General features: G+C 43.5%; 1 protein-coding gene across 1 annotated transcript in view; it reads left to right on the forward strand.

Annotated features, from left to right (window-relative positions):
- The window catches only part of RARS1 (arginyl-tRNA synthetase 1), a 118,457-nt gene that overhangs the window by 56,184 nt on the left and 36,920 nt on the right, over positions 1-25,353 (forward strand). Inside the window, exons 7-8 of the mRNA XM_089659608.1 lie at positions 8,890-9,010; positions 16,762-16,891. Of these exons, the coding sequence (XP_089515734.1) occupies positions 8,890-9,010; positions 16,762-16,891 (251 nt within the window). The remainder of the gene's footprint in view (positions 1-8,889; positions 9,011-16,761; positions 16,892-25,353) is intronic.

Consider the following 25,353-nt stretch of genomic DNA (forward strand, 5'->3'; position numbering starts at 1 on the left):
GTATGTGCACCCCGTTCTTATTTCAGGTATATGTATAGTAAATGCCATAAAAGGGAGTTTAGAAAGTTGTAGAATATAGTAGGCATCAGTTTAGTTAATTTAGCAAAGGATTTTAGCTAAACAGATCCAAAATGTACCTCTCAGATAAGCAGGAGAACCAAAGGGCTATGGTAGTACGGCTTTGGTGTAGATGTCTGTCAAACAGGACAGAAAGCACTAAAAAATTCTACTTTATTGTGGCTCCAGGCCAATAGAATTTCTGTACTATTCTCTTTCCTGTGCCAGTTCTAATACAATCTTTCAGTACAGTTCGGACATATAATAGGTCCTTTTTTTAATGATTAAGTATGAGTGGGCAAACCTGTTGTCTGGGTTAACTAGATTCCCTTCTATTTTAGCCCATTTCCCTGGGGCATTATCAGTGTGGGACCTTCAAGTTATTCAGTGGCAAGATTTACTGTGTGGATGAGGATGCAGGCTCCTCCCTAGGCCCTGACAAGAGAAAGTCACGAAAGTCCTCCTACAAATCATAGGATTCACCTTCATGTTCCAAGAAAAATTGATGGGTGGGCTGGACGATCTTAAAGTTCCAGGGAATTGTGGAGGATCTCTGCCCACAATGGCATCAATCTATACCCACCTGATGACACAGCTTACCGAAGGTCTCGAAGGACACCTTTGCCACTGGATATTCTCTGGTGTTTCCATGTGTACAAATTGGTACCACTAATTTATAGTGAGATACTCTGTAACCACTCCGGCAATACAACATTTTTTCTAGTAATACACATTTTGCTTAAATGTTTCTCATTTCCCAGTATTGCACTGCATACAAAAATCACAGTTCGTGACTGACATCCATCTCTTAGAAAATCACAGTACATGTTCAGCTCATTTTCAACCAGGCAGTTTTCCATATTTGAAGAACTGTTTACATGGATTTTTGATTTGTGACCTTGCCAAATTTGGAGGCCTTTTGTATCACAATTTGCTCACCTTTCTTTTGACAATATTTTATTATTTCTACATGTGTATGCTTTAATTATCAGTGCTGTATACATTGAAATATACAGTTAAGTCCATAAATATTTGGACACAGGCACAATTTAATTTATTTTTTTGAGGTATTTACCAAAACATATTCAAGCTATAGTTACATATATACTGAAAGTTCACACTCTCAGATTTAATTTGAGGGTATGTACGTCCAAATTGGAGGAAGGGGTTAGGAATTACAGCTCTTAAGAGTAGCCATCCCCCCTTTTTCAAGGGACCAAAAGTAATTGGACAATTGAATCACAAGCTGTTCCATGGTCATGTGTGGGCTACTCCTTTGTTATTTCTTCATCAATTAAGCAGGTAAAAGGTCTGGAGTTGATTCTAAATTTCCAAATTTGCATTTGGAATCTATTGCTGTGAACCTACATCATGTGCCCAAAAGGAGTTGTCCATGCAAGTGAAACAGGCCATTGTAAGGCTTCAAAAACTAAACAAATCCATCAGAGATAGCAGCAATGTTAGGAGAGGCCAAGTCAACACTTTGGTACATTCTGAGGAAAGAAGAATGCACTGGTGAGCTCAGCACCATAAAAAGGCATGGACATCCACAGAAGACAACAGTGGTGGATGATCGCAGGATCCTCTCTCCAGGAGGTGGGCATTGTCATTGTCAAAGTCTTCAGGAGAGCAAAGACAGATGGTTCACCACAAGGTGCAAACCATTCATAAGCCTGAAGAATAGAAAAGCCAGATTAGACTTTGCCAGAAAACATAGAAAAAAGTCAGACCAGTTCTGGAAAAGCATTCGTTGGACAGATGAAACTAAGATTAATATGTACCAGAATGATGGGAAGAAAAAAGTGTGGAGAAGGCTTGGAACAGCTCATGATCCAAAGCACACAACGTCATATGTAAAACATGGTGGAGGCAGTGTGATGGCATGGGCATGCATAGCTTCCAGTGGCACTGGGTCATTGGTGTTTATTGATGACGTGACAGAAGACAGAAGCAGCCGGATGAATTCTGCAGTGTTTAGAGATGTACTGTCAGCCCAGATTCAGCCAAATGCAGCAAAGTTGATTGGATGGCACTTCACAGTACAGATGGACAATGATCTAAAACACACCGCAAAAGCAACCCAGGAGCTTTTGAAGGAAAAGTGGAATATTCTGCAATGGCTGAGTCAATCACCTGATCTCAACCCAATTGAGCATGCATTTCACTTGCTGAAGGCAAAACTAAAGGCAGAAAGACACACATACAACTGAAGACAGCTGCAGTTAGAGCCTTGCAAAGCACCAGAAAGGAGGAAACCCAGTCTTTGGTAATGTCCATGGGTTCCAGACTTCAGGCAGTCATTGCCAGTAAAGGATTCTCAACAAAATATTAAAAATGAATATTTTATTTATTATATTCATTTGTTCAATTACACTTGAGCATCTGAAAATGGAGGGACTGTGTATAAAAATGGTTGCAGTTCCTAAAATTTGCACTTGATATTTATGTTCAACCCCTTGAATTAAAGATGAAAGTCTGCACTTCAAATTCAGTTGGATTCTTTTTAATTTATTCTGGTGGCATGAATATTGTGCCTGTGTCCAAATATATATGAACCTAACTGTATATGTTTAAGAGTTCACTTTATTTAGCTGCTGAAGTTTTATTCAAAATAGCTTAGTGTTATTCACTGTATATATTTATTCAATGATGTTTTGTCAATATGCATCTTTTTTGGGTTTTATCTGTAGCACAGAAGGGTTGAAACATCATAGCTGGGGTTAGCCTGGTCTTGAGATGAAACATCTGTCAGTTTTTGAGAGAAGGGGTTAGATTCTCAGCAACCAGGTGGTTTTTCAAAAATCAGGTCCACAAGTTACATTTGTAAGACCTCATTTGGAATATGCAGTCCAGGTTTGGGTACCAGTTCACATAAAATATATCAGGGAACTGAAGAAAGTGCAGGGAAGGGCAATCAAACTGATGAGGCATGGAGGACCTCAGCTATGAGGAAAGATTAGTTGGACTGAAATGTATTCTCGCTTGAGAAGAGGTGATTAAAGAGGGATATGATCATTATGTGTTAATCAGGAGGCGGTCTATATAGTGAACTTGGTTTAGAGTTAATAATGTTACGGTCAGTACAAAGAATTAATGAATAAAAGGGGAGTTCTTTACGTCTGGAAGAAAAGAGATTTACCTCCATATATGTGAAGTCATCTTTACAATAGGATCTGTAAAAATGTGGAATAGGCTCTCTCGAGAACTAATTCTGGCCAGCTCAGTAGATTGTTTTAAAACAGGGCTGGATGCATTTCTAAATGCGCAATATATAACTTGATACTAATTTATAGGTTTTATCACCGGAGAATATGGATCCAGGTAATATCTAATTACTTTTTAGGGGATCTGGAGGAATTTTATTCTTTCACCTGCTGGTGCAAATTGGACTTTGCTTTAAAAGGTTTTTTTTTTTTTTTGCCTTCCTCTTGATCACATGTAGATAAAAGATTCCCTGTATTGAGGTTTTCTATTTTTTTTTTTTCTTCTTTTGATTGAACTAGATGGACTTTTTTTTTTTCAACCTGAATAGGCAACTATGTCCTCTGTGTCTGGATCTCCATGGCTCACCCAGTTTTTAAATGGCAGTAAGCAGGGATATCAGAAATTGGTCAATGAATTGGTCAGACCAGCCACTTCTTGGTCAGTGACATTTGTGATCTGTTTGGTTTTCCCATTCAGTAAGTCCTGTTGTGGGCACTGAGCCCAGACAACCAGGGTTATACCCAGCCATACCAATATTTCTGCCTTCAGATGAGCATAGCTCTTAACTTTGGGTCTTTCAAGATCATAACGGGGCCAACTTTCTTTAGCTAGCCTCTCAACAATAGTCCAAAACACTTCTGGGTCATCGTCCAGAGTCAATTTTGGCAATAAGCGGCTTACTCCGAAGTACCGTGTTTTGCCGGAACCATTCTCTTTATTCATCTGCTGTCTTTGTGGCACCGGCTGCATTTTTCCTCTTTGTCACTGGCTTCTCTGCTACTGCTAAAACAGCAATTTTCTGTGGAGAGCGGCTTGCTTTAGTCTTACTGTTGGGCTGCAAGGCTCTGCAACTGCTTTTGTGCCTCCTTATTTACTGATCTCTTTTTGCTGCAAAGCTTGATGCAGTTGTTCATTTGCCCTCATCCTCCACCATATGTAAGGACTAAGTTCATCTTAGTCATTTGCTCTCCTTCTCCACCATATGTAAGGACTAAGAGCCATCCCATACCATGTAGCTCAGCTGAGGAGTGTGTGACACTCCATAGAATATTTTACAACACTTGCAACCAAAAACAACAGTTCTCAGAGAAACACATATGCAAATTATTTACAAAGACTGCATATACTATGTACAGGAGCTAAACTGAACAGAAAACAAGAAAAAAGCATGCCACTGGGTGACTTACTAACTTACAAGATCCCTGGCTAACAGACCTGCAGCAACCTTCTGCTGCCCAGGCATCTAACTTTCTGCATATAAAGTCCTTGTCACATAGGCTGTGTCTTGCCAAACATGAGCTGTATTTCACCATACAGGTAGTCAAGCCTGATATAGCCTGATATACACAGAAAATATACACAGAAATTAGCTCCCAAGACTGATATGCACAGAAATCTGTTCCGTGGACAGAGCAAATCACTGAGCAGGCTGTGAGTTTATACAGAGCCCAAAACAACCTGATCTGCTTTTATCTGGGCTCATCTAATTTGCCAGCCCAAACAACCGCAGCCTCCTCACTTAATAAAAAAAAAAATGAACAAATTCAGCAAACAGAATGCATATACACATTCTTTCATGTTAAAATCTGATTGAACGTTCAGTTTAATTCGGCTAAATACATTCCAGATGCACCATAATAAAATGCCTTGAGTTCATTTTCTTTAGAAAGATGCCTTTCTATCGTGTAGAAATTGACAAGGATATTGCATTTTTGAAAGTATTCATCTCACACTGGCACAGTGCTTATTTGGTGTGTTGCATTTTAGCTGCATTACCATTGAACTTTATAGAATGTGTGTTTTGATGTAAATGCATCAAAGATGCGGCATTGAAGTTTTGTTTTTTTTTAACACACTGCACCTTTAATGCACAGTTGTGAATGGGGTCTAACTGGTAAAATTCCATTTATTACATTTTTATTTCTGGATTTACATACGCTGTAAGAAATGGAAAGTGTGGGTTATAGCTTTGCGCTTAAAATTTCTACAAAGAGAGTGTGACATACTGTAGTTGTAAATCTATTAAGAACAGGCATTCCACAAAATATGAGTGACCATGCAAGCAGGAGACATAATCTTTAACTGTAAGTGGTATTATTTACTGGGCTGTGTATGGGGCTCTGTCTGCAAATGTCAGGAAAAATGGACAGAGGTACATATCGTTTTACAGGTAAAACAGTCCCGTATATGTATTCAAGCTTTGTGGTCATTTCCCAGGAATTCGGATTTAAATAACAGTGGAGGAAAGTTGCTATTTTCAGATATGGAAAGCTATTAGAGACTTTGGGGTTGATTTATTAAAAGCAAATTTTGCACTTTGTAAAGAATTTACAAAGTGCAATCAGTGGTCAGTCTTGCATCAGGAGTGGTTGTTCATGCCCAGATGTCCATAAAGGAAGTATGTGCATGGCTTTACCCATTAACCTTAAAGGATAAGTTCACCTTTTGGACAAAAATAATAAATGTGCATTTTTTTGCTGGTGAAAAAATGTGCATTTATTATTTTTGTCCAAAGGAGCCTGGAAAGCATTGCACCAGCGATCAGTAGATCGCTGGTGCCATGCATATCTCATGCAGACCTGTCAGAATATCTGCTTGCCGTACAGGGATTTACGGCCAAGCAGATATTCTTATAGGAAGCTTCAATTAACTACCACGGCACTCCACAGCACCTTGGTAGTTCATTGAAAACTACAAGCCCACAGCCGCTAAGGCTGTCAGGACTTGCAGTCCATTCATTCATGAACAGAACTATACTAGTGCCTCTTTGTATAGTATCCCCAAAAAAGCAGTGTTAGTAGGATCAGCCCTGTTTGCTGTCAGCACTAGCATTTAGCCCCTCCGCTGTTTTTCACAGAAGATTTGTATCAGCAGTTCCACTGGCTGACAAAAAAATGCACCCCCTGCTCACACGCAAACACAAGCGGCGGTCTCATGGCGGTATGTAAACAGAGATTGCACCATGCATGTGAGGTATCACCACAAACGCCGGATCGAGTGCAGTAATTCTAGCCCTAGACCTGTGTAAATCTAAAGTGGTGACCTGTAAAGGATGGATTTTACAAATTGATTTACTCTGCGTATCATCTTTTTTATTTAACCACTTCAAGTCCGGACACTTTTACCCCCTTCCTGTCCAGGCCAATTTTCAGCTTTCAGCGCTATCACATTTTAAATGACAATTGCGCGGTCATGCAACACTGTACCCATATGAATTTTTTCAAATTTTTTTGAGACAGATGAAGCTTTATTTTGGTGGTATTTATGCACCACTGGGATTTTTATTTTTTTTGCTATATAAATGAAAATTCGAAAAATTTAGAAAAAAAGTGTTTTTCTTATAAAATTTTGCAAATAAATATTTCATCATAAATCTTAGCCAAAATTTATTCAGTTATCTTTTTAGTAAAAAAAATAACCCAAATTAGTTTATAACCAAAAATTATAATTGAAAAAAAATGTTTTTTACATTTTTATTTTATTTTTTATATTATTATTTATGGGGGTTTTTTCTACATACTGTCACCCTAGCAGTACAGTGTCACCATGGTGACACTGTACTACTTATGGGGGGTGATGAAGATTTTTTTCTTTTTTTTTACACTGATTGCTTTTATACCCATAAAGGCTGTAAAAGCAATAATTTCTCCTTCTCCCTGGCTGCATTCTTGCAGCCATTGAGAACTACTGTGTGAGCTGTGATTGGTCACAGCTTGTCACATGGTACAATGCTGTTGTGAATAGCCTTGTACCATGTGACCTCTGTGATCATTCACAGATTTCACACATAGTAAGCAATGATGTCAGAAGTGACATCTTGCTTACTACTTTGCATGTGATCACTGATTGGCCAATCAGTGATCACATGATTGGGACCTTGCACAGAGGTCCCGTACAACGATCAGTGTTCCACTGTGTCCGGAGGACACAGCGGGCACCGGATCGCGGTGCTGCGGGCTCCCAGGGAGCGTGCACAGTCCAGAATGGCGGGCACCGTTTATGAATGGCAACCCTCCCCTGGACTGCCACCGTTTGCCCGTTTATATACAGCGGCCAGACGGCAAGTGGTTAATCAAACAATTGGGCAATATATTGTGTTTTTGTGAAATAAAATTCTAAAAAGTGTATAATTTCCAAACAAATTTGTTTCAAAAATCGCTGCTCAAATACTGTGTGACATAAAAAGTTTCAACACCCACCATTTTATTCTCTAGGGCCTCTGCTTTAAAGAAATTATATGTTTGGGGGTTCGAAGTAATTTTTTAGCAAAAACAAAATATTTTTTCAATTAAACAAAAAGTGTCAGAAAAGGTTTGGCTTGGTGGTTAGAAGAGTGGGTGGCCTAAGCTTCTAATGTTGGCCCTGAAATGCCAGGATAGTAGAAGCACCAAAATCCAAGGTATTTGCTAAGAGGCATGGTGAGTATTTTGCAGATCTCATTTGTTGCCACAAGTGTTTTGGAAAACAAAGAAAGAGAATGAAAATTTATTTTATCTTTTCTTTTATTTATTTTCCAAACCCTGTGACAAAAATTATATCTGCAAAATACTCATTATGCCTCTTATCAAATTCCTTGGGATGTCTACTTTGGTAGCCATTTGGGGGGTTATTTGTCATATCCTGGCATTTAAGGTCCTCCAAAATTGTGATAGGTAGTGAGGAAGTGATATGAGGAAATGTGCCCTTTGAAAGCCTGGAGGTGGTCATTGGATTTTGGGGGCTTGTATGTGGCTAGTCTTCCAAAAAGTCCCACATGTGGTATCCCCATACCCTGAAGTAGAAGAATGTGTTTTGGGGTATTATTCCTTATAAACCCATGGCATGTGTTAGCAATATATAATTTAACTTACAACTTTGTGTAAAAAAAAAAATTAAAAAAAAATTGTCTTTTCCCAAAAATTTGTGGCAAAAAATAAAATGTTCCATGGACTCAACATGCCTCTCAGCAAATTTCTTGGGGTGTCTACTTTCCAAAAAAGGGTAATTTGGGCGGTTTTTGTACTGCCCTGGCATTTTAGCATCTCAAGAAATGTGATCAGTCAGTGTGGCAGTCAGAAAGTAAAAGCTGCGTAAATTTCAATATACAGTATATACCATAGTTTGTAGACGCTATATCTTTCACACAGACCCATTAATATACATGTATTGGGATATTTTTTTTTTTTTACCAAAGACATGTAGCAGAATTCATTTTAGCCTAAATATATGACTAACTTTGAGTTCTCTATATATTTTTTATAACCGAAAGTAAAAAATATCTTTTTTTTTTTTTTTTTTTTTTTTTTTTTTTTTTAAATTTCAATCGTTTTTTAGTTAATATATAAAAAAAACTCATCGGTGATCAAATACCACCAAAAGAAAGCTCTATTTGTGTGAAAAAAAGGACATACATTTCAATTGGGTACAGCATGGCATGACCACGCAATTACCAGTTGAAATAGCGCAGTGCCGAATGGCAAAAAATGGCCTTGTCATTAAGGGGGGTACATCTTCTGGAGTGCAAGTGGTTAAAATAGTTATTATAATTAGGTTTTACATTTGTGCTGAAAATTGCTGAATATTTGTGCTGCGAAATTCTGGATCATTATTTTCCGTTATCTCTTTAACTCTTTTTCTCTCTCTCTTTAGATTAAATCATTTGGGTGATTGGGGTACCCAGTTTGGCATGCTTATAGCTCACCTTCAGGATAAATTCCCCAATTATCTGTCTGTCTCACCACCTATTGGAGACCTCCAGTCTTTTTACAAGGTATCTGTTCACATATAATTTATGTATTTTTGGGTCTAGCTTAAATTTGTTTAATGCTTCCCACTTTCTCCCACTGGTCTCTGAATCCTTGTCTATTTCTCTTATTGTCAGCATGAATCACACAGTCCTGCTCTCTGTCACAAATAAATACCGTTATACTACTTGGCTAATGTTTTATATACTGCCAGAGCAGCATATTTGCATGTATTTTGTTACATAGGTATAAAAAGGTTAAAAAAAAGACACAGGGAAATTGAGTGCATCCTATGTGGATGTGATTTTTATTCTTTAACAATTTCCATAGCCCTGTGCATTCTGCTTCCTGAGGAAGACATCTAAAAGTTTACCCTCAACTAGTACCACTGTCTTGGAGAGAGAGTTGCATATTATTAGTTCTCTAACAGTAAAGAACCCTTTTCGCAATACAAGGTTACACCACCTTTCTTCTAACTTCAAGCCATGGTTTCATGTCCTCTTCAGGGACCTTAGAGTAAACTGTTTTACAGTTACTGAAATCACCTTTTAGTTATTTGTACATTGTTATCCTATCCCCTCTTAATCGCCTCTTTAAAATTTAATTAATCCTCATTGCTGAGGTCCTTATTCCCCTTTATTAGCTTTATTGCCCTTCACTGGAATATTCAGCAACGTCTTTCTTGATGACTGGGGACTAAAACTGTGCATATCCAAGATGAGGCTTCATCAGTGTATTCTAATGGAGTAGAATTTTCGCTTTATCCCTTGAATGCATGCTATTTTTAATACATGACAGTGCTTTGTTAGCTGTGGCTTGGCATTGAAAGCTATTGTTAAGTCTGTAATGTACAAACCCCCCCCCCCCCTGAGATACTTTGTCATCACTGCTTCTCTCAAGTATCCCCCTCCTAATGTGTAATTTGCATATGTATTTTGGCACCCAAGTGCACAACTTTACATTTTTCAATAATGAACATTATCTGCCATGTAGATGCCCAACCCCAAATTTTGTCAAAATCTTCCTGTAATGATATTCTATCCTGTCCATAAGTTATTTCCCTGCATAATTTGGTATCATCAGTAAATACTGAAATTGAGCACCTAATTCTGACCTCTATACAATCAATAAAAAAAAAAATTAACAGCAATTTGTTAAATGCTTACAGTAGTATTAAATGGTGAAAGGTGTTTGTCGATGTTTTTTGCAGTCCTTCTAAATAACAAATACATTCATATTACCTAGCTGTCCTTTTAATTGCAGGGGTCTTGAATTAAAATTCACAGAGGTCCGGTCAGCAAAATTTCCTTACAGCAGAGGTCCAAATCTCGTTAGCGATATAACATGTCCCCTGCTACATTATGATCTTTATTGTACCTTTTCACACTGTAGTCCCCTCTACATCACAGTCCCCTCTTTAAAGAAGTCGCACAGTGTTCTCATTTCCCCTTCACATCTGTGCCCCCTTTACATCACAGCGCCCCTTAACAAAACACAGCATCTCCTAACACAATGCCCTTAACACAATGCCCCTAACACAACACAGTGCTCCTAAAACACACAGCACCCCTAACAATACAGCGCCCCTTAACACAAAATGCCTCCTAACACAACAGCGCCACTAACACAATACAGCACTCCTAACACAATACGTCACCACTAACAACACAGCACCCCTAAAACACACAGCGCCCCTAACACAACACAAAGCCCCTTTTAATGCAAGCCTTCCCTTGGTACCTTATGCAGGGCAGAGACACTAATCCTTCTGGGGTGTCCTCTCCTGGGCCTCCAGCCTGCCACCAGTGTCGTCCTCAAGGTGAGGGGGAGTCTTGTCCAGACCTTGGCCGTGCCGCCACCGCTGGTGCTGGGTGTCGTCTTCTGGGCCTCCCGTCTGGCCGCCAGTGTCGTCCTCACGGTGGGCGAGGTGTGGGGGACTCCGGGTTGGGACTGGGGGGCTAGAGCTGGTGATTGCCTGACTTGTTGGTGTGTGGGGACTTCCGCTCTCTGCAGCTCGAGGCGGGGCCAGCCCACTTGTTGACATGGTGACTTGGGCAGCTCCCGCCCCTCGGTCCCCATCTGCAGCTCCTCACACCCCGCCCGCTGTGGGGATGGCCTCGGTGGCTGGGCGGGGGCCCTAGGGAGGGCACCTGGCAGTGGCTTGGTCACGGTCCGGATGGGACTGTCCCTCAGTCTGGTTCCGGACCGTGGTCCTCCATTTAGTGGTTCTAGTGTGTTTCCACAGTATACCAACAGAGAGAATATGATAATTCCTTTTAAATTTTTACAGTTCACTGAGAGAGCATTTAGTACATATTGTAGAAGGCTACATTTAGCAAGAATTCTAAGAGCACTGGTATATAGTACATTAACGTGTAATTAAATGTACTATGTTGTTTGAATTAAAATAAAAATGAAAGCAAGTTAATGTGTCAAGGTTCTACCTTTCCTCAGGGCTTGTTTTGCTCCATGTGCTGGCATCCATCTTAGGTGTCTGCAAATCATTGTGGGATCCTTTATGCTTTCAGCCCCCTGCGGCTCCTCCCCCAGGAGGTGGCAGCTTATCACATGTAAGTCTGCTGTTTGTAGCTCTCTATTGCATTCGTGTCCTGTCTCTTGCACAGCAGCAAGCTCCCGTTTAGCTACTCATTGCTTTCCTGGATACCGACTCGGCTTTGGCTAAGACTCCTCCTGGCTTCTGACCCCGGCTCTAGCGGCGATTCTTCCTGGCTCCTGATCCCGGATCTGGTGACGTTTCTTCCTGGCTCCTGATCCCGGCTCTGGTGACGATTCTTCCTGGCTCCTGATTCCGGCTCTGGCAACCATTCTTCCTGACTCTTGTCTTATTTTGATATTAATAAACCTACCTTTAATTGCACCTCCTTGTGTGTCTGGCTCCTTGCTCCCTGACACTACATGAATGCCATGAATCCTGACAGTGCAGGTATGCCCTCGCTCCCTATGTTGATTGCCAGACTTGATCAGAAGGATCTCTTGTTGGTTCAGTTCGCTCAGGCGTTGCAGACGCTGCTTGCACGCACAGCGCACCTTACTCCTGGTGCTATTAGGCCGGTTGTCACTCCTGTGGTCACTCCCGCTGTTGCTCTGGTTGTTGTGCCTACATCTGCATCTGCTGCCACACCTGCGGTGCCCAGAGGTATGACTGGTTCAGCCCCCCTTCCACAGAGCTTTGGGGGTGAGCTGAGTCAGTGTCAGGGTTTCCTTAACCAGGTAGGCATATATTTTGAATTGATACCCCACGCTTTTCCTACGGAGAGGTCAAAGGTGGGCTTCCTAATCTCGCTGCTCTCGGACAAGGCCTTGGCCTGGGCAAATCCCTTATGGGAGAACGATAACCCTGTGATTCACGAGTTTGCCGGTTTTGTTGCCTCCTTCCGTACGGTGTTTGATGTGCCTGCTCGCTCCGCCTCTGCTGCTAAGCTGCTCATGTCCATGCATCAGGGTTCACGAACCGTTGCCGGGTACGCCATAGAATTTCGTACCCTGGCGGCAGAGGTGGGTTGGAACAATGAGGCTCTGGTGGCTGCTCTCTCTCATGGTCTCTCAGATGCGTTGAAGGACAAGATTGCAGCCAAAGAACTGCATGTGGAGCTCGAAGCACTCATTTCCTTCCTAATCCTGATTGACACCAGGCTCAGGGAGAGGCCTTCACTTAAGGAGCGTCTGCTGTGGCCTCCTAACCGATTGGCCCCTACGTTTTCTGTCCCACCTGTTCCTCCCTCTCCTCCCACGCCTCCTGGGGATGGCTTGTCTGGCGGTGAGCCCATGCAGCTGGGGTTTGCTCGCCTTTCCGAGGGGGAGCGGGCCTCTCGGCGTCGGGAGGGTCGCTGCCTGTACTGTGGTCTCAGTAGGCATTTTTTTTAGCAGTCCTGTCCTGTCCGTCCGGGAAACGCTTGCACCTGAGATCCTGTCGGGGGCAGATCTTGGGTGGAGTTTCCTCGTCCCCAGTTTCCCACAAAGATAAACCGCTAATCACCGTTGTCCTCTCTTGGGCGGAAGGCTCGGTGACGGCCCAGGCGTTGGAAGACTCTAGTGCTGGTGGGTTGTTTATGGACAGTTCGTTTGCTGCCCAGTACGCCATTCCTCTGTAGGCTCGAGTTACTCCATTGGTCCTCGAGGCGATAGATGGCAGGCCCCTGCAACCGCCGCAGGTTACCCACAAGACCGTGCCAGTTGAAGTAGCTATTGGGGCTGTTCACAGGGAGTTGGCCTGTTTCCAGGTAATTTCTTCCCCACACTACTCCGTGGTTTTGGGATATCCCTGGCTTCAGAAGCACAGTCCGACCTTTGATTGGCAGTCGGCTGAGATTCTCTCGTGGTCTCCACAGTGTGGGGCCGCTTGCATCGGTGGACCTGTTAAGGTATTGTGTGCCTCCTCAGACTCTGTGTTGCCTACTGACTATGGGGAGTACCTGGACATGTTTGACAAGGTGCGCGCCGGTGCTCTGCCTCCTCATCGTCCATACAATTGTGCCATAACCTTACGACCCGGTGCCACTCCTCCACGTGGCAAGGTGTATCCTCTTTTGGTTGCGGAGAATCAGGCCATGGAGGAGTACGTTGCGGATGCGCTTTCCCGGGGGGCATATTCACAAGTCTACTTCTCCAGCAGGATCTGGCTTTTTCTTTGTGAAAAAGAAGGGCAGTGAATTGAGGCCTTGCATTGATTTTAGGGGTCTCAATCGAATCACAATTAAGAATGCTTACCCAATTCCGTTGATTACCAAGTTGTTCGACCGCCTCAGGAGAGCAACGGTTTTTACTAAACTCGACCTTAGGGCTGCGTACAACCTCATACGGATCAAGGAGGGTGACGAGTGGAAGACCGTGTTCAACACCAGAACCGGCCACTATGAATCCCTGGTTATGCCCTTCGGGTTGTGTAACGCGCCGTGGTCTTTCAGGAGTTCATTAATGATGTCTTCCGTGACTTGTTGCAGCAGTGTGTGGTAGTTTACTTGGAGGACATCCTGGTTTACTCTGCGTCTATGGAGTCTCATATCCAGGATGTTAAGTGGGTGCTGCAACGGTTATGTGAGAACAAGCTTTTCTGTAAGCTCGAGAAGAGTGAATTTCACCGATTCCAGGTTGCCTTTTTGGGCAACATCATTTCCGCTGTGGGATTTTCCATGGACCCTCAGGTTTCGGCGGTTCTGCAGTGGCCTCGTCCCAGTGGTCTTAGGTCCATTCAGCGCTTTTTGGGATTCGCCAACTATTATCGGAAGTTTATCAGGAACTTCTCCACGCTGGCCAAGCCTCTCTCAGATCTGACCAAGAAGGGCAGTAATCCCCACGAGTGGTGGTCTGAGGCCATCTTAGCTTTTGAAGCTCTGAAATCCGCCTTCGCTTCGGCTCCGATACTGTCTCAGCGTCGGTCGCCCAATGGACCCCTACTTCCCTGTTGGTTCTACTCCAGGAAGCTTTTCTCCGCAGAATGCAACTACCAGATTGGAGACAGGGAGTTGTTGGCCATTATTCTGGCTCTCAAGGAATGGAGGCACCTGCTCAAGGGTTCTGCGGTTCCGGTCCTCATTCTCACTGAACACAAGAACCTGACGTATCTTTCGGAAGCTAAGAGGTTGATGCCCCGTCAGGCCAGATGGACTCTGTTCTTGTCAAGTTTTAACTATGTGGTCTCCTATTTGCCTGGCTCCAAGAATGTCAGGGCTGATGCCTTGTCGCGGCAATACTCTGAGCTGTCTAGGGAGGACCTGGCTGCCATTCGTACCAGCCTGACTTCTCCCCTTGGGGAGCAGAGTTTGGCGGCTCAAACTGATGCTCCCTCTGAGAGACCGGCTGGTAGATGTTTCGTACCTGAGGGATTGCGCACCCGCTTGCTGCGTACCTACCATAATTCCAAGACTGCCGGTCATCCAGGGAGGAACCAGTTGTCCTGGGTCGTTTCTCGTTTATTCTGTTGGCCATCTCTCCGTTCCGACATCGCCTCATATGTAGCGGCATGTTCCGTCTGTGCCCAGAATAAATCTCCTCAGCATCTTTCATTAGGCCTTCTGCAACCCATTCCCAATGGGGAGCGTCCCTGGTCACAACTGGGCATGGATTTTATTGTAGACCTCCCTGCGTCTCGAGGCCATACGGTCATTCTTATGGTCATTGATCATTTCTCCAAGATGTGCCATTGTGTTCCGTTCAAGAAATTGCCAACTGCGCAAGAACTGGCTACGGTTTTCGCCAGGGAGATCTTTCGCTTGCATGGGTTACCTAAGGTGATTGTCTTGGACCGTGGGAGCCAGTTTGTGTCCAGGTTCTGGCGCACCTTTTGCTCCCAGTTGGGTAACAAGCTCCCCTTCTCTTCGGCCTACCACCCACAGTCCAATGGGGCTGCAGAGCGTTCCAACCAGGCCCTGAAACAGTTCCTTCGCTGCTATATCTCAGACCATCAAGACAATTGGGTCGATCTCCTGCCATGGGCAGAGTTTGAGAGGAACTCGGCTGTCAACTCCTCCTCCGGGATGTCTCCCTTCATGGCCAACTATGGGTTCCAACCCGCGGTATTGCCTGAGTTGTTCTCACCACAGGACATTCCGGCTGTGGATAACCATCTTGCTGCCCTGCGTTCCTCGTGGGGGCAGATCCAGAGGTCCTTGAAGGACTCAGCTCCAGAAGCTCCAGACTGATCGTAGACGGTTGCCCGCTCCTTCATACCAGGTCGGAGATCGGGTGTGGTTGTCCACTCGTAACCTCAATATTCGGGTGCCCGCACCGAAACTGGCTCCCTGTTTTGTTGGTCCTTTCCGCATCCTCCGCAGGGTGAACCCGGTTGCCTATGCCCTTGCTCTTCCTCCTGGGATGCGTATCTCCAATGTCTTCCACGTATCCCTGTTGAAGCCTCTGGTCTGTAATCGCTTTACTGCCTCTCCGCCACGGCCTCGTCCTATCCGGGTTGACGGTCATGAGGAGTATGAGGTGAGCCGCATCCTGGACTCTCGGTTGGTCCGTGGTCGGGTGCAGTTCCTGGTCCATTGGCGTGGTTATGGTCCCGAGGAGCGTTCCTGGGTTCCTTCTGCGGATGTTCATGCCCCTGCCCTCCTCCACGCTTTTTGTGCCCACTTTCCCCAGAAGCCTTATGTTGAGCCGCGGAGGGGGAGGGGCCTTTGAGGAGGAGGTACTCTCAAGGTCCTACCTTTCCTCAGGGCTTGTGCTGCTCCATGTGCTGTCATCCATCTTAAGTGTCTGCAAATCATTGTGGGATCCTTTATGCTTTCAGCCCCCTGCGGCTCCTCCCCCAGGAGGTGGTGGCTTATCACATATAAGTCTGCTGTTTGTAGCTGTCCATTGCATTCGTGTCCTGTCTCTTGTACAGCAGCAAGCTCCTGTTTAGCTACTCATTGCTTTCCTGGATACCGACTCGGCTTTGGCTAAGACTCCTCCTGGCATCTGACCCCGGCTCTGGCGACGATTCTTCCTGGCTCCTGATCCCGGCTCTGGTGACGATTATTCCTGGCTCCTGATCCCGGCTCTGGCTACGATTTCCGCTGTTGGACTTGCATAGACTCTTGTCTTATTTTGATATTAATAAACCTACCTTTAATTGCACCTCCTTATGTGGCTGGCTCCTAGCTCCCTGACATAATGCAGGCCATGCCTTAATGGTGGGTAGCCAAAAATAGGGATATTGTAGGGATTGTTACAAGTTTGTTTAGTAAGAAAACATTTCCTGCAGTAAAAGCAACTACGATGTATACTATTGTACAATTTTGTGTATCCAGTATTTGTTTTTATTTTTCAAATGCAGGAATCCAAAAAGAGGTTTGATGAGGATGAGGAATTTAAAAAACGAGCATATTCCTGTGTGGTGCAGCTACAGAGCAAGCAATCTGATATCATAAAGGCATGGAACTTGATATGTGAAGTCTCCCGTAAAGGTAACCTTCATTCATATCCTTCTAGAATTAAACTTTTAAATATGTTAAAGGATAAGTTCACCTTTAGAGAAAAAATAATAAATGCATTTATTTTTGCAGACAAAATATGCCTGTATTATTTTTTTCCCCCAGTAGCCTGCAAAGCTCTGCACACATGATCAGTGGATCACAGTTGCAATGTCAGCTTTCTTGCCCATGTCTCTGTACATGCTTTTTGTTTGAAAGCTGGAGGAAGTGTCATTGGACAACAAGGGGTTCATCAGAGCTCATTAGCTACAGTGGAAGACGGGACTTGTAGTTTCTTCATTCACGGTTTACTGTGAATGAGCGATGCAGTTCTGCAGGCAGAAGGCCTGTACAGTCTAGCCGCTTTTAAATGTGAAAACAAATGCATGGGAGAGGAACCCCTACCCACTATCACAGGAGGTAGGAGTTGCTACAGCATTTAAGATTTAACACCCTAAATACAGGTGTAATGTGCTCCAAAAGTGAACTTGTCCTTTTAATTGTTTGACCTGAGGAAGCTTTTGTAATTCTACTAGCTAGTCTTGTAATAAACATTACTGTTACACAGTACAGCCTGATCTGGCGATTACTATATTTATTTGCTCATGGCTCTATGTTTAAAAGTAAACATGCTTTAGGGTTCAGCCAACCATTACTGAGGTTTTAGTTATAAATAATTGTTGGTGGGTGGGTTGAATCACCCACTTCTCTATTCTTATGGTTACTCCATGGTTCTCAATCTTTGCCCCACCCAAAAGTAGCAGGAAAGCATTTCAAATTAATTGAGCTTAGAAACAATTGAATAATTTTTTTTAAACTGGCAATGATATGTTTTTCTATGTTCTGATTATTATTGCCATTAATGTACTGCAATATCGCAATGTATTATCCACTTGCCACCTGCTAACAGTACATTTATTTCTACTGGGGGGCACAGCCAGGCTGAGAGACATATCAGTAAATTGCTCAGCACTTGCACATTGGCACTCCCCTTGGGCATGCAGCGGTGCAATCCTGTGACCGCTGTGTCTGGTGGGCACGGTGGATCACAGGGCTCAGTACCTGGCCAATATCATGTGATCACTATGTCCCATCATAGCGATCAGGTGATAACTTATAAGCAAAACTGACAATGGCTTCCATTCATGCCAGCTTGCTTACTATTTTGTTGCTGTGATTGGCTCACAGCTATCACACGGTACCTGGCACACTGTACCATGTGATTAGCTGTAGCCAGTCATAGCATCACTATAGTAAGTAAGCTGTCATTATTGAAAGCCATTCATGACCGTTAAAACTATTGCTTATAACAGTAATCATCACTGTTATAAGCAATAACAGTTTAAAAAAACTAATTCCTGATCACCCCCCTAAAGCAGTGCAGTGTTATTATGGTGACATTGAACTATTCTGATGATGGTAAAAAAAAAAAAAAATAATAATTAGAATTTATTTTTTTCCCTTACATACCATCACCAGTCAGTATCCCTGATCACTGCCACACTAGTCATATGATGATGGTGTACTGCACTGGTGACAGTATTTAAAAAAAAAAAAAATTTATTTAATTTCTTTATTGTCCAAAAAACTGTGACAAAAAAATTACAATTTCAAAAAACTCATCATGCCTCTTACTAAATACGTTGGACTGCCTGCTTTTCAAAAAGGAGTAGTTTGGGGGGTATTTGTTCTGTTGGGGCATATATATATATATATATATATATTGTAGACTGATTTGGGTTATTTTCACCAGAGAAATGTAGCAGACTACGACAAATTGGCCTAAATGTGTGGAGATTATTTGTTTCAAAATTTTATAACAGAATCTTAGCAAAAACTTTTTTTTTTCAACATTTTTGGTATTTTTTTCAGTTACAGTATATAGCAAAAAATAAAAGAAACCCAGTGGATAAATAAATAAAGCTCTGTGTGAAAAAATGTATATAAATTTAATTTGGGTCCAGTGTTGCATGACCGAGCAATTGCCAGCTAAAGTAGCACAGTGCTGAATAAATCCTTAAAACATCCTGGTGATGAAGGGGTAGAACTGAGTGAATGTCAAGTGGTTAATACATTTAGGCTGTTAATCTTACGTTTTCTATTTGATCGTCCAAAGAATATTTTTGGTAACCAATGACTACAGTTTTCTGGTTGAATCCAAATATTGTAGTAAAATTTGTAGAGAGAGAATCACATGGTTGTTCTTTCACCCCAGGTTGAAATTATATGTAAATATCAGCCAGTTTTTCTGGTTGGCAGCCTGCCCCCCTCTTCACTGGTCTTAAAAATCTTAAACTGCAATCTACAAATAAAGGGAAAAGACAGTTTGTATCGTTAAAAATTTTCTTCGATCTAGCAAAATTGTCAGCTGAAGTGTTTGTAGAAACCACCACTTTCCAGTGTCACCCACTGCATTCTGTGGTTCCTCCTGTCAATCCATACATCACTACAGACCAGTCCTATACAATATGTACTATCCCATAAACACAGAACCTGTACATGCAGCATATGAGTACAAATCTCAGGATATTGCTTTACCAGTATGACCAGTGATGTATGTTTAGTCAGTTTTACACTGTTTACAGGGCTTTCCACACTTTTCAATCCCAGGATTTGCATGCTTTTCTGTATTCTATTGTAATGGATTCATTGTGAGGCTGAAAGAAGATATTATTGCAGTGAAATAATAAATGAAAGCATCAATTAGCTACATTAGAATCATATTTTGATGCCTGTCATTCTGCTGTGAAACCTTGAATAGTTTAGTTCAGCAGAATAGATTATAGACTACAAACAATAGCCGCTGATCACTTGTGTTTCTGTACTCCCTATTACCTACTGAAAATGTTGATTGTCAAATAAAATTTCTTAAAATTGTTTTCTGATTGTGACAAACCTATTTTGAAATAATTGTTTCTTGATTGTAGTACTTGAGAGAGAGTGCAACAACACTTTTTCTTTCTTTTCTTTGTTTATTGAGGGACAGAGGAAGTCATTTAACTCTAGAGTTTTAGCCCAGGTTCACACTGGATCCGACTTTGAAATCATGCGACTTCAATTGAAGTTGCATGATTTCAAATTCAGATGTCAAGTCGACTTGGAAGACATCTGTGTGACTTCATGCACAGATGTTTATGCAAATCACACCTGAAATCGCAAAAAGTAGTGCAGGAACTACTTTCAAAATCAGTGCAACGCCGACTATGTCGCACTGATTACAACGGTTCTATTGCCGATCATAGGGTACGACATTGTCAAATTGCATGACAAGCTGCACCATGTGAACTAGGGCTTATTGTTGTTTACAGGAGGATTGAACAATGGCAGACAAAAAAAAAAATCCCAGGATAACCCCCTCCTACTACCAGCATGCCTTAGTTTATTGCTAGTGTCCTCGGAAGATGGACATCTTTTCTTCACCTTTTTTTTTTTCTTCTTTAACCTCTTGCCGACCGCGCATAGCCGAATGACGGCTTCACCGTGGCCGGCCAGTTCTGGGTGGACGTCATATGACGTCCTCCTAGAACGCGCTCTCCTGGGGCGCGCACCCGGCGATCTCCGTGATCGCTGTGTCCTACGGACACAGCTGATCACGTGATGTGGTAAAAGGCCAATCACAGCGGCCTTTTACCACCTGATCAGCGGTGTCCAATGACACGCTGATCAGAGGGAAATGCAAGTGCCGGTTCTCGGCTGCACTTTCCTCACACTGTCAGATCGTGAGGAAAGTACTGCCGAGAACCGGCAGTTGTCAGAGCGGGGATCGGCACCGATCATCAGGGCACTGATGATCAGTGCCCTGATGATCGGTGCCCAGCAGTGCCACCCGCAAGTTCCGCCCAGCAGTGCGCCCGCTAGCTCCGCCCACTCGTGCCCAGCAGTGCACCCACCTGTGCCCAGCAGTGCACCCACCTGTGCCACTCTGCAGTGCCACCTACCTGTGCCCAGAAGTGCCACCTACATGTGCCCAGCAGTGCCACCCACCTGTGCCCACCCACCAGTGCTGCCCACCAGTGCAGCCCAGCAGTGCTGCCAGTCAGTGCCACCAGTCAGTGCCCAGGGGTTGTGCCAGTCAGTGCCGCCAGTCAGTGCCGAGCAGTGATGCCAGTCAGTGCCGTCTATCAGTACCCATCATCAGTGTCACCTATCAGTGCCGCCTATCAGTGCTGCATATTAGTGCCGCCTATCCGTGACACCTCATTAGTGCTGTCTATCAGTGCCGCCTATCCGTGACACCTCATTAGTACTGCCTATCAGTGCCGCCTATCAGTGCCGCCTATCAGTGCCCATCAGTGCTGCCTCATCAACGCACATCAGTGAAGGAGAAAAAATGCCTGTTTGAAAAATTTTATAATAGAAACAAAGAAACTTTTTTTTTTTCAAATTTTTTGCACTTTTTTATTTATAGCGCAAAAAGTAAAGCGCCCAGCGGGGAGTAAATACCACCAAAAGAAAGCTCTATTTGTGAGGAAAAAATGATCAAAATTTCATATGATTACAATGTTGCATGACCGCGCAATTGTCAATCAAAGTGCGGCAGCGCTGAAAGCTGAAAATTGGCCTGGTAAGGAAGGGGGTATAAGTGCCCGGTAGGCAAGTGGTTAAATCAAGTCTATTCTGTACATTGCTGCTAAAGCCAGTTCCTCCAGTTGCAGCTATCCTGCACAGCTGTCTGCCTGGCTTTCGGAGTGCCATGTCTGGACCTCATTGGACTTAATATTACAAGATTAACTTGGAAGTGAATTTAGGGTCCTTTACAGACTTCATTCTGGTAGAAGCCGCTGTGTTCTTTCCAGGTCCAGAGCCTCCCCCCCAATCCTTACCTGAGCCCCCTCTGACCCAGCGACGTTCTCAACAGCTGTCTGGGAACTCTTCCTGCTCATTGGCTGAGACAGCAACAGGAGCCCATTGGCTCCCACTACTGTCAATCATGTCCAGTTAGCCAATAAGGAGAGAGGGGGGGGGGCGGACGGGCGAGCTGTGGCTCTGTGTCTTATGGACACTTAGAGCAGTGGCTCAGGAACGAGCATGCAGTTGTGTCTCCAGGGCGAATGGCTTTTCCTGGGGAGCACTGCTTGTGGGGGAGGATTAGGGTTGCTGTGTGCAAAACCATCTATCTTGGTGGATTTCCAATCCAGCCTTCACAATGGGAAATTTCTACCACAGCCCTGGAGAGTGATAACAGACTTCAGCCTCACATACTGGAGTGTTCCTTTCCGCTGCCTTTGACAGAGTCGACCACCCGCTCCTCCTCAGTAAACTCCACTCGCTTGGCCTCCATGACTCTGCTCTCTCCTGGTTCTCCTCTTACCTTTCTCAGCGCACTTTTAGCATCACCTACAACAACTCCTCCAATGCTCTTCCCCTTTTTGTTGGGGTCCCCAAGGCTCCATCGTTGGGGTCCCCAAGGCTCCGTCCTTGGGGCCCCTCCTTTTCTCTCTCTACACCTCCTTTCTGGACCAATTGATAACCCACCATAGCTTCCAATACCATCTCTATGCTGACGACACTCTGATCTATCTCTCCACTCCCCAGCTCACCTCTTCAATGTCCTCACGTATTACAAATCTACTAAGTGACATATCAGTATGGATGTCACACCACTCCCTCAAACTCAATCTTTCTAAAACCGAGCTTGTAATATTTCCTCCTCCCCAATCCACCACTCTCAACTTTACCATTAAGATCAACAGCACAACCATTGGTAATTTCCCTCATGCAAGGGCACTAGGTGTAATCCCACACTCTGATCTCTCCTTTGGACCCCACATCCAATCACTGGCTAAATCCTGCCACCTCAACCTCCACAACATTTCCAAAATCTGTGTGAATGAATAATTATGGTGAATACTTGTGAGCTATTATGAATCGAGGTGTTCAATAAGTTCTACAAGTGTATGGGGTGCGCTGGCACTTGCACTGACTCACTTAGCTAGTGTGTACAAATGATAGAAAAAAGATTGCGCTGCGCTCCTATATATTAATATATACAGCTTAAGCTTCTAAAGTGTATCAAATACCAATATTACCAAATATGAACTGTGACTATACCACTAAATGCATATGAAATAATACATATAGATAGCATGCATGGTAAATAATCCTAAAGCAATAGTGCCTTAATGGGTGCCACGGTATAAACCTATGTTGCACCTATATATAACTGTGTATACTCTATATTGATAGTGCAAAAGCATATGTGCACGTGCTAATATTAAACAAATATATATACAGTCTTTGAAATAAATGTGCAGGTGGATATTCTGTTCCTTTTCTCCGAGTGCTAGATGGTCTCCTTATATGCTCACCTCTATATTTGCCTGAATGAATCCAGGCAAATACGCTTTTTATCCTTCCAGGATAGATGAAATGGGATGATGCCTTTGCTCTAGCCGTCCTATGAGGTGGACATGCATGTGGATGGATCCTCCTGTTATCTCCTTTATCTCCCTGTGTATCTATGAGTACACTGAATAGCTCTCTTGGGATCTCCCAATTCCCCTCCTGGGGTTGTTTCCTCGTTCGCTCCTCCTTATATCAAATTCCCCCTGATGAAGTCACGTGACCCTGTGACGCAACGTGTAGGGGAGGGGCTCTGACGTCACGACATTGCACTGGAGAAGCGAGCAGATCCGAGCACAAGCACAGGCAGACAGCACTGCAGGGGCAGCTGCAGAGAGGTTTCTTTTTACCTACTTTTTACCTGCTGATTGCCATCCATGCCTGTTTGGATCATATATGAGCTGCATACCATCAAGTTATACCTGTTATTGGCAGAAATAAATCCATCTTGTGTATAAGGATAAGACACTATGGTCTGCTTTTTCCTCTTTTTGACCAAACATCCCATGAACTGATATAAGGAGGAGCGAACGAGGAAACAACCCCAGGAGGGGAATTGGGAGATCCCAAGAGAGCTATTCAGTGTACTCATAGATACACAGGGAGATAAAGGAGATAACAGGAGGATCCATCCACATGCATGTCCACCTCATAGGACGGCTAGAGCAAAGGCATCATCCCATTTCATCTATCCTGGAAGGATAAAAAGCGTATTTGCCTGGATTCATTCAGGCAAATATAGAGGTGAGCATATAAGGAGACCATCTAGCACTCGGAGAAAAGGAACAGAATATCCACCTGCACATTTATTTCAAAGACTGTATATATATTTGTTTAATATTAGCACGTGCACATATGCTTTTGCACTATCAATATAGAGTATACACAGTTATATATAGGTGCAACATAGGTTTATACCGTGGCACCCATTAAGGCACTATTGCTTTAGGATTATTTACCATGCATGCTATCTATATGTATTATTTCATATGCATTTAGTGGTATAGTCACAGTTCATATTTTCTATCATTTCCAAAATCTGCTCCTTCCTGACTAATGACACCACAAAACAACTTGTTCATATCCTACCTTCACTACTGCAACTCACTCCTCACTGGCCTACTGTTACACAGGCTATCACCCTTCAATCTATTTTGAAGGCTGCTGCTAGACTTATACATCTTACCAACTGATCAGGGAGTGCTGCCCCTCTCTGCCAATCCCTTCACTGGCTTCCGCTGACCCAGTGTATAAAATTCAAAATAATAACCACAACATACAAAGCCATCCCACAACACTGCCCCTAGCTACATCACCAACCTCATCTGCAGATATCGTCCAAATTGCCCGTTCCGCTCCACCCAAGGCATCTTGCTGTAGCTCTCTCGTTACCTCCTCCCGCACTTGCCTTCAGGACTTTTCCAGAGCTTCTCCCATCCTCTGGAACTCCCTACCCCAGTATGTCTGGCCAACCCCCACCCTGTCTGCCTTTAGGCAATCTTTGAAAACTCATTTATTCAGGGAATCCTAGCCCACCTCCATCTAAGAACTGTACTTGAGTCGCCTCTATCAGATTATCCCATGCAGCTATCACTTTTTGTACCACCACAGATTGTAAGCTCCATGAGCAGGGCCCTCCTATTCCTTCTCTACTGAACTGTATTGTAATTGTACTTTCTCCCTTTAGATTGTAAAACGCTGCGCAAACTGTTGGCGCTATATAAATCCTGTATAATATTAATATCTCTCACAGTTCAGGGAACATGGGGAAACCAAACTTCCCAATCAACATTCTGGAGCTCAGAGCAATAAGACTAGCTCTGAATCATGTGACCTCTCCTTTTAGGTCACCCACTTATGATACAGTCAAAAAATGCCATGGCTGAGGCCTCTATCAACCACCAGGAGTCAAGTAGCCTTAATGGAAGTAAGTCTGATCATCTCATGAATGAAGTAACACTGTCCAGCCCACCCTGCTATTTGAAGCTCAGACATGGACAGTTGGACGGCGGATTTACCTGAGCCGTTACCAGACCAAGGGAAATGAATCCTTCATCCTGATATCTTTAATCTCCTATGTCAGAAATGTGGAACTCCAGATGTGGACATCCTGG

Source organism: Staurois parvus, unplaced genomic scaffold (assembly GCF_062004578.1).
Source record: "Staurois parvus isolate SC_StPar_1 unplaced genomic scaffold, SC_StPar_1.0 ptg001171l, whole genome shotgun sequence".
Lineage (NCBI taxonomy): Eukaryota > Metazoa > Chordata > Amphibia > Anura > Ranidae > Staurois > Staurois parvus.